At 45.1% G+C, this 10,316-nt stretch overlaps 1 protein-coding gene across 3 annotated transcripts in view; it reads right to left on the bottom strand.

Annotated features, from left to right (window-relative positions):
• Positions 1 to 1,661: 1,661 nt before the first annotated feature.
• The window catches only part of MID2 (midline 2), a 594,385-nt gene continuing 585,730 nt past the window's right edge, over positions 1,662 to 10,316 (bottom strand). For all 3 annotated transcript variants that reach the window (XM_068247691.1, XM_068247690.1, XM_068247693.1), the window contains one exon: positions 1,662 to 2,249. In XM_068247691.1, coding sequence (XP_068103792.1) covers positions 1,841 to 2,249 — 409 coding nt within the window. In that variant the 3' untranslated portion in view covers positions 1,662 to 1,840. The remainder of the gene's footprint in view (positions 2,250 to 10,316) is intronic.

Genomic DNA, 10,316 nt, shown 5'->3' with positions numbered 1-10,316 from the left:
GATTCACCTGTGTATGTAGGTCAGGCGTCACTGAGCTTACCAAGCCAATTTGAGTCCCAATAATTAGTTCTAAAGGTTTTGGAATCAATAAAATTCCAACGGTGCCCAAATTTATGCACCTGCCTAATTGTATTTAAATAATTATTGCACACTTTCTGTAAATCCAATAAACTTCATTTCACTTCCTCAAATATCACTGTGTGTGTCTCCTATATGATATTTTTGAACTGACATTTTTTATCGTAACAACCAACGATTTATACGGAAAAATCATGACAATTAACAAGGTTGCTCAAACTTTTGCATCCCACTGTATCTGGCCATTTGATCAAAATGATCAAATCTGGCCACCCAAATGATCTTTTAAAGGGATTTGTGGCCCAAATCAATTGAAAGGATCTTGGTTGCAATAGCTCAATTAGGTGGGTGGCAGTAACAGCATTTGATTTAATGATAACCAACGGACCCCTGCTAGTCTCACCCCAGGTGCACCCCTGTTCTGTTGAACTGATCTCTCTGCATGAGAGTTGTGGTAGATCAACAGGTATATGGCCCCTTTTAACTAACTGTCGGTAAAAATGATGAGACTTGGGTTGATTGTGATATCACACTACTGGGAACCTAACTGAGGGGATTTATTAAGATTATTAAGATTAAGATTTCTAACAGCACAAAAATGTTAATGATTTTTACAGGACTTCACACATTTGCTGCAAATCACAGTGAATCCAATTTTCCTTTCTGGAGCACTGCAATGTTACAATTATGTGCAAGTGTAAGCAAATGGGCATTGTTTTATTTTTTATAATCATGCCAGTAATTATACTGTAATGTTAACTATGGCATTCATTGGTCACATTTTCTGACTGTTGATCTGTCCTTCAAAACTCTATCTGGGCAACCATTTTCACACCTCGTCATAAAATGCCTTTTAAACCAACAGCAAGCAAAAAAAAAAAAAACAAAAAAAAAACCTCAAGATAGTTTTAACAGCACTTTTTCACCTACTTTTGAGTCCTTTTTCAATTGTAAAATGCTGAAAAGTTATTTTTAAGAGAAGATGAAAAATATATCCTAGGATATAACACAGGAGAAAAAAGTTAATTGCATATGGGCCCAAGTATCTTAATGAACCTCAAATAATTAGTTATTTATTACTTGCCTTGGGTCTTATCTGAGGTTTTTGAACAAGGATCTAGATATATTTCCAATACTGGCAAGTATGCACTGGGGTAGGAACAAATAGTCATCTCAACCCAAAAATGATTTGTCTAACATTATACTTAACTCTGGGTGTTTGAATTACAAGCAGCACCTGGCATTTGAATTCATTTTTAAGTTGTTGCTCACATTTTAATTGTATGAAATATATGCGTTTTATTGGATGAGCTTAAGTATAGAAAGGACATTGGCATTTTTAAGAATGTATCCAGTTAATAACATTTTTGACCAATAAAAACTGGATACAAACTTCTTTATATGTTGTATTCCTATTTCTTCAATGTATGTACACATCAAAATAAGTTATTCTTTTTTTACATTATGTCAAAATGTATAATACATCTTTTGATACAGGAAGACATTTACATAGTTATGTAATTGTGTTTTTACAGCAGTAGAATATAACTTGAAAAAAATATATTTTAAAAAGGCTTTAATTAAATAAAGCTAGCTAAACTAATTATCTGTCCAAGCCTGAAATACCCAGTAAAGCTTAAAGACTAGAGGATTTAAAAAGGTTCTCCATGCTATTTTAAAGAAGACCTTTTAAACTAAGCTACATACATCCAATTCTTTCTTCACAATAAAAAAGTATGTAAAACAGAAAATATAGTAGTTATCACTGGCAGACTTTAAGTCCTGACACATATGGTGACTCTTGAGGTTTGCAGATACACTCTAGCTGCTGTGGAACAAACATATCCATAAAATCTGGAGCAGGGAGCCCTGAGATGATCAACAGAGACTTGTTCCATATGGTGAAGGTAGGACATACTGGCAGAATGAATGATATTTCATAAGTGTGTAGGTGAAGGGAATTAGCAGGATCATAGAAGGACAGTGTATTATTGTCATAATCTAGAAGAATTCCCAATCGTTTTAACTGGGGGTGTACATCCAAAAGAATTTCCTTATTATTGTGCCTAACAAGAAAATTGTTATTAGATCGTGAAAAAACCCAGGATGAGGTGTTCTTTCCAATCCATTCATTTTTAGGAGCAGACTTGTAAGCAACTCCTACTGCATACCTAGAGAAAAGAAAACAAAATAAATTATGTACATGACATTAACAACTTAAAGTTAATCTGTTATATTTGAAACATAGGAGCTGCCATTGTAAACTTCTCAAATTATTACATTGCCTCAACTACTTTAAACAGGTATGCAGTCAGTGAGTTCCTAAAGTTACAGATTTTATAAACAAACAAACAAAAACAAAAGGGATGGAGGGATACAAATGGTGACAACTACCTTATTTCTATTATGGGCAGGTTACTAAAATATTCCTTAGCATTTTATCTATTTTCTGATATTGTGGGTCTTACTATATCAGGATTTATAGGTTCACAGCCAAACAGATAAATATAGTGTTGGCCATGGTTTCATATTAATGTCTAATTTATTCCAAATGCAATATTGCTCCAGGGACACATCCAGTGGCAGTTTATAAGTTTTCTTAAGTGTAGTCCAAAACATAGAAATCCCAATGTATATGAGCCTAGTATAATAAAATAAATAAACAGTTGCTTATAAGAGACCACACCAAGTGCTGACTAATTTCCAGTTTGGCTGTAAACTGGCTCTAAATGCATTAAATCCCTGTGAATGTGTCCCTGGTTTCTGGGGCAGTTACAGTAATCACCAATGGTAAAAGGTATCAACTGTCTGTGTACAAATAAGTACTTTTATGATTAACCTGCCTGGCGTTCTATTAAGATCGCCAGGCAGGCTGCGGGAGGGTTTTTTTTTAATAAAAAAAAAACTATTTCATGCAGCCAACTGATAGTTGGCTGCATGAAAGCCCACTAGAGGGCGCTCCGGAGGCGATCTTCCGATCGCCTCCGGCGCCCAGAATAAACAAGGAAGGCCGCAATGAGCGGCCTTCCTTGTTTTGCTTACATCGTCGCCATAGCGACGAGCGGAGTGACGTCATCGACGTCAGCCGACGTCCTGACGTCAGCCGCCTCCGATCCAGCCCTTAGCGCTGGCCGGAACTTTTTGTTCCGGCTACGCTGGGCTCAGGCGGCTAGGGGGCCCTCTTTCGCCGCTGCTCGCGGCGGATCGCCGCAGAGCGGCGGCGATCAGGCAGCACACGCGGCTGGCAAAGTGCCGGCTGCGTGTGCTGCTTTTTATTTGAGCCAAATCGGCCCAGCAGGGCCTGAGCGGCAGGCTCCGGCGGTACTGGACGAGCTGAGCTCGTCCAGACCGCCCAGCAGGTTAAATAGAAATAATGAATAGAGATGGCTCAAACCTCCAATTTTCGGTTCAATAACCTCGAATGCGAACTTCCGCAAAAATTTGCGAACCGGCGAAGTTTGCGAACCACACTAGACTTCAATGTACAGGTGAACTTTCAAAACTACAAACACTAATTCTGGCCACAAAAGTGATGGAAAAGATGTTTCAAGGGGTCTAACACCTGGAGGGGTGCATGGCGGAATGAGATATGCCGCCAAAGGTCCTGGGGAAAATTATGGATTTGATGCATGGCAGGGTTTTAAGGGCAGAAATCACATTGCATTGCTAAACTGGAGGTTAAAGTGCTTTAAAACATCTTGCGTGTGTATACATCAATCAGGTAGCGTAATTAGTGTACTGCTTCACACTGACAGACCAAACTCACTGTGTAACACACCGCAAATAGCTGTTTGTGTAGTGATGGCCGTGCTGGACTGGTGTGCACGATGGCGAGAGTGCAGGCGATGGCGGTTTCAAGCCCATATGGTCAGGCTGAGGTAGCTCAATGACAGAACAACAGTGACTGTCCAGCTGATCGAATTTGGTCTGTCCACAATGAAGCAACGACCTTATTATCTTGGGTCAGGTGTGCACCCCACACATACTCATATAGCGAGTCATTGCTTCATTGTGATAAGCAAGCCCCTTCACCGCGGCAAGTTAATGATCACAATTGGGAATTGACACATGTACATGCCTTTTGCTTTGTTGTTGCAACCACAGTGCAGCCAGAAAAAATAAGGCAGGCATGTACACGCACCAGAAAAAAGTATTATTGTTTTTGTTACTGGACGCTGCTAGCAGCCGCCTTAAAAATTCAGGAATCCACCTGGATTCCTGGACCCTGTTGGTGGTGGTGGAGAAGGCAGTCAAGCGTCCTGCAGGCAGAGATGCTGTGTGGGGGGACTGACTTAGTCTTGGGGCAGGCAGCAGCGGCAGGCAGGCAGAGATGCTATGTGGGGACTGACTTAGTCTTCGGGCAGGCAGTAGCCCTCCGGGATCCATGCCTCATTCATTTTGATAATGGTGAGGTACTGAACACGTATTTGACCTAGGCGACTTCTCTTCTCACTGACAATGCCTCCAGCTGCGCTGAAGGTCCTTTCTGACAGGACGCTTGAGGCAGGGCAAGCCAGAAGTTGGATGGCAAATTGTGACAGCTCTGGCCACAGGTCAAGCCTGCGCACCCAGTAGTCCAGGGGTTCATCGCTGCTCAGAGTGTCTACATCTGCACTCAAGGCCAGGTAGTCGGCTACCTGCCGGTTCGAGGCGTTGGTGGAGGGTGGATCCGGAAAGGGCTAAGGTGAGGCGTTGGATTAAAGAATGTCCATATGTCCAACATCACCATGAGATCGCTAGAGCGTCCTGTCCTTGCCTGCTTGGACATGGGAGGGTGAGGAAGATTACTGGCAGTGGCACCTTTATTCCATTGTGCTGTGACATCACCCTTAAAGGCACTGTAAAGCATACTTGCCAGCTTGTTGTGCAAGTGCTGCATCCTTTCTGCCTTCTGCAAATTTGGTAACATCTCCACCACTTTGTGCTTATACAGAGGGACTAGTAGTGTTGCCACCCAGTACAGGTCATTCTCCTTAAGTTTTTTTTAACAGGGGTCCCTCAACAGGCTGGAAAGCATGAAAGACCCCAGCTGCACAAAGTTGGATGCTGACCTATCCATCTCCTCTTGCTCCATCTCCTCCGATACTATCCATCTCCTCTTGCTCTTCCTCAGTGATGTCAGGTAAGTTCTCCTCCTCCCCCCAGCCTGAACAATACCGAAGGTGAGCAGCACAAGCCCCCTGCGGCACCTGCTGTGGTTGTTCTTCTGCCTCCTCCTCGAAAAGAAACACCTTCCTCATCTGACTCCTCTTCCCCAAATGGCTCTTCCTCTTCCCCCCTCTTCCCCCCATGCCGCAGGTGTTGATGAAAAATCTAGGAGTTGAAGGAGAGGAGGTGGCAGCAGGCCTGCCTGCAAGCCGTGGAGGTGTCACAACTAGGTCCGCTGCACAGCCATGTACTCCCCACTTGCCAGCGGTCACCAGGTTGACCCAATGTGCTGTGTAAGTAATGTACCTGCTCTGACCGTGCTTTGCAGACAAAGCATCCGTGGTCAGATGGACCCTTGACCCAACACTGTGTGTCAGAGATGACATCACTTGCCTTTCAACATTACAGTACAGTTTGGGTATCGCCTTTTTTGAGAAATAATTGCGGCCTTATAACGATCGGTGTAACACAGAGAGGATCTAATTACCGGTGATCTGCAGTATCACCGAGAATGCAGATATATACCCGATTATTGATGATCTGCAGTATCACCGATAATCAGATATATCTCTAACCTCTGGACACCTGAGTAATATGAGTGTTTGGTGCAACCGTATACTTTGAGGAGAGCACCCGCATAGAGGGTGCTGGGCAGTACGAGATACTGCTCAGAGAACAGGTTCCTTCCACTGGTCTGATGCTCCCCAAGGGGCGGAGCCAGGCTGAGAGTGGGAAAGATAAGAGAGTGAGTGACACCAAAGGTGAAGTGTCACTGACAGTACTGGGAACTATCTCCCAACAGGGAAGATAGTTCTCGAGGTCGGACAGGCCAGGTCGTTAACACACAGACAGATAAAGTACAGAGACAGGAGACAGAAGTGGAATCCTAAGACTAGCAGAGTTTGGCAACAGAGTATCAGATATAGCGAAGTACCTAATCAGAGATCAGAAGAGTGGTCAGGAAAGCAGAAGGTCATAACAAATAATCAACAATGCCTAGACTTGGGTGTGAGCTCCTAGATCATCAACACCTTGGAAACTGGTCTAGATAATAACACAGATAATAACACAGATAATAACAGGATTCCTAGACTAAGGTGTGAGCTCCTTGGTCATCAACACCTTGGAAACTGGTCTAGATAATAATACAGATACTGACAGAAGGTCTGAGTGCTACCACGTAGTGATCGCAACGCCAGACACCAGAGAAATTCCCAGCACACAGTATATATACCCCAGCGCTCTCCAGCGCCACCCCTAAGTGCTGGACCAATGAAAACTGCTGGAATTGTCAGCTGACGCCCTTCTGTCTGTCATAAAGGCACTGCCTCTCCGCGCGTCCTCCTGAACCTGTGTGGACTATCAGTCCCAGCCACACCAGACATGGTGTTTCTGCTGTGTTGGATGCGGAACCAGCCGCACCGCTATCCAAGCATGCGGCGGTTCTTCCGTGTTCAGCAGTACTGTCAGAACCATGCCTATGCGTGCCAACATCCGCGTCTGACGCGGAATCCGCCGCCCTGTTCACAAAGCATGCGGCGGTTTCCTCGCGCTCCGTCATGCTAGTGAATGCAGACCCACGCGCGCAACCTGCCGCGTTGGACGCGGAATCAGCCGCCTTGCTCTGAGTACTCACGGCGGCTTTTCCGCGTTTTCTCACAGTACCCCCCCCCCCAGGAGTGGACTCCGGACAGCTCCAACCTGGCTTCCCGGGATGTAGGGCATGGAACTCCTTCTTTAATTTATCCGCGTGCATGCGACATTCAGGTACCCATGTTCTCTCCTCAATACCATACCCTTTCCAGTGAACTAGATACTGCACTGAGTTCTGTACAACACGTGAGTCTAAAATCTTTTCTACTTCGTACTCAGGTTGGTCATCTACCATCACGGGAGGAGGAGGAGTGGGACCCACGTGAACTGCCGGCTTAAGCAGGGACACAAGAAAGGATCTTACACCGCGCATGCTGGCAGGAAGATCAATGGCATAAGTAACATTGTTGATCTTCCTGGTCACTGGAAAAGGGCCCACAAATCTGGGTCCTAACTTGGGCGAGGGCTGTTTCAGATTCAAGTGACGCGTGGACACCCAGACCAAGTCTCCTGGCCGGAACTTCCACTCTATGGAGCGTCTCTTGTCAGCTTGACCTTTCTGACTTTGAAAAGCCTTCTCCAAATTATTTTTCACGCTCCCCCAAATGTTCTTAAATGATTTTTGCCACGCCTCCAAAGCTGGAAACGGAGTGGAAGCTACTGGCAGTGGGGAGAACTTAGGCAACTTTCCAGTTACCACCTGAAACGGTGAAAATCCAGAGGATGAGCTTTTCAAATAATTGTGCGCAAATTCTGCGAACGGTAAGAACTTGACCCAATCATTTTGCGCATCCGCAACATAACACCTCAAAAACTGTTCCAATGACTGATTCACTCTCTCAGTCTGACCATTGGTCTGTGGGTGGTAGCCCGACGAGAATGACAGTTCCATGCCCATTTGATGACAAAATGCCCTCCAGAATCTAGAAACAAATTGGACTCCCTAATCCGACACTATGTTTTCCAGAATGCCATGAAGTCGGAAAACGTGGATGATAAAAAGATTGGCCAACTCCTGGGCCGAGGGGAGTCCTTTCAAGGGCACAAAATGGGCCATTTTACTGAAGCGGTCGACTACCACCCAAATGACCGACATGCCTTCAGACCTTGGAAGTTCACCCACAAAATCCATGGACAAATGGGTCCACGGCTCATTCGGGGTGGGCAAAGGCTGCAACGTTCCCACAGATGCCAGACGGGAGGGTTTGCTTTTTGCACAAACTGCACACTCTCTAACATATTCCTTGCAATCCGTTGCCAGAGAAGGCCACCAAGCACATCTGGCAACCAGGTCCTGTGTTCTGGAGGCCTCCGGATGTCCAGCATTCTTGTGCGAGTGGAACATCTGTAAGATTTGGAGACGAAATGGCAGTGGTACAAACATAACCCCTTCCGGTTTTCCCTCATGGACATCCTGCTGGAAGGGACCTAAAGTCTCTGTCCAGTCTTTCCAAGTCTCTGTGGCTGCCAACAGAACTTTCTGTGGGATAATAGTCTCTGTGTCTGAGGACTGTGCTGTCTCTGGTTCAAAACATCTGGACAGGGCATCCGCTTTAATGTTTTTACTACCCGGAGTGTACGTGATAATAAATCTAAATCTCGAGAAAAACAATGACCACCTAGCCTGACGGGGGCTTAATCTTTTAGCCCCCTCAATGTATTCCAAATTTTTGTGATCAGTGTAAACTGTAATCGTATGTTCTGCTCCTTCTAACCAATGACGCCATTCTTCAAAGGCCAGTTTAATGGCTAGGAGCTCCCTGTTGCCTATATTGTAGTTTTTCTCTGCTGGTGAAAACCTACGAGAAAAATAGGCACACGGGTGTAATCTTCCCTGCAACCCAGAGTGCTGAGACAGCACAGCCCCTACCCCGACCTCCGAGGCGTCCACCTCCACAATAAAGGGATAGGAGGTGTCAACGTGTCTCAAAATGGGTGCAGAGCAAAACAATTCTTTCAAAGTGGAGAAAGCAGCCAGGGCTTCGGGGGACCAGTGGTTGGTATCTGTCCCTTTCTTTGTGAGACTGGTGAGGGGTGCTATGACTGTGGAGTACCCCTTTATGAACCTTCTATAGTAATTGGCGAATCCTAAAAATCTCTGAAGAGATTTTAGTCCTACTGGTTGAGGCCATTCCAGAACAGCAGAGACCTTGGCAGGATCCATAGAAAGGCCCGAGGTGGAAATTATGTACCCCAGAAAAGTGACTGATGTTGCCTCAAAAGTGCATTTCTCCAATTTAGCATAAAGCATGTTCTGTTTTAGCTTGTTCAGAACAAATTTAACGTGAGCCCTGTGTTGGATGAGGTTGTCTGAGAAAATAAGTATATCATCTAGGTATACCAGGACAAATTTACCCAACACTTCTCTGAATACTTCATTAATAAGTTCCTGAAAGATGGTCGGGGCGTTACACAACCGGAAGGGCATCACCAGGTACTCGTAATGCCCATCGGGTGTGTTAAAGGCCGTCTTCCATTCATTGCCCTGTCTGATCCGCACCAGGTTGTATGCCCCTCGTAAGTCCAATTTCAAAAAGATCTTAGCGTAAGTGACCTGAGTGAATAAATTGTCTATCAAAGGCAATGGATAGCGATTTTTTACTGTGACCTCGGTAATCAATGCATGGCCGAAGGCCTCCGTCTTTTTTCTTTACAAAAAAGAAGCCTGCTCCTGCAGGTGACCGGGAAGGGCGAATGAATCCCTTAGCTAAGTTTTCACGGATGTACTCCTGCATGGCCACTTTTTCCGGCCCAGATAAATTGTAGAGATGACCTCTAGGGGGCATACAACCAGTTCGGAGATCGATGGGGCAATCGAAAGGGCGATGTGGAGGTAATTTATCGGCAGCCTTGGGACAGAACACATCTGAAAACTCGGAATACTGTTCCAGAACTCCCTCTAAATGAATCCTGGTCTGACCCAAGGTCACCTTCACTAAACAATGATGGAAACAATGGGCTGACCAGCTTGTTAGCTGACCAGTGGCACAATTTATCTGAGGAGAGTGAAGGTGTAACCACGGCATGCCAAGGATGACTGTGGAAGTTGTCATGTGTAACACAAAAAACTGCAATTTCTCCCTGTGCAGCACCCCTATAGTGACCTCCACCTCTGGTGTTTGAGACAGAGGATGGTTACGTTGCAGGGGGGAATCATCCACTGCCGTAACCTGGATGGGTGGTTCTACCGGGGTGAGTGGAATACCCAATTTCTTAGCAAATTCGTAATCCATAAAATTAGCCGCTGAGCCTGAATCAATGAAGGTCTCAGAGACTTCAGATTTTTCTTCCCATGTAATCGTACAAGGAAGAAGTAACCGTTTATCCTCTAGGGGTAAGAGTCGTACGCCTAGGGTATTACCCCCAACTACTCCTAGGCAGTAGCGTTTCCTGACTTTTTAGGGCAATTCCGCACTCTATGACCCCTTTCTGCACAATAAAGACACAACTGTTTAGAAATCCTGCGTCTCCGTTCCACTTGAGACAATCTGGACCGA

Source organism: Hyperolius riggenbachi, chromosome 8 (assembly GCF_040937935.1).
Source record: "Hyperolius riggenbachi isolate aHypRig1 chromosome 8, aHypRig1.pri, whole genome shotgun sequence".
Lineage (NCBI taxonomy): Eukaryota > Metazoa > Chordata > Amphibia > Anura > Hyperoliidae > Hyperolius > Hyperolius riggenbachi.
Note: the sequence above shows the minus strand (reverse complement) of the source record. Positions and strands in the feature narration are given on the sequence as shown.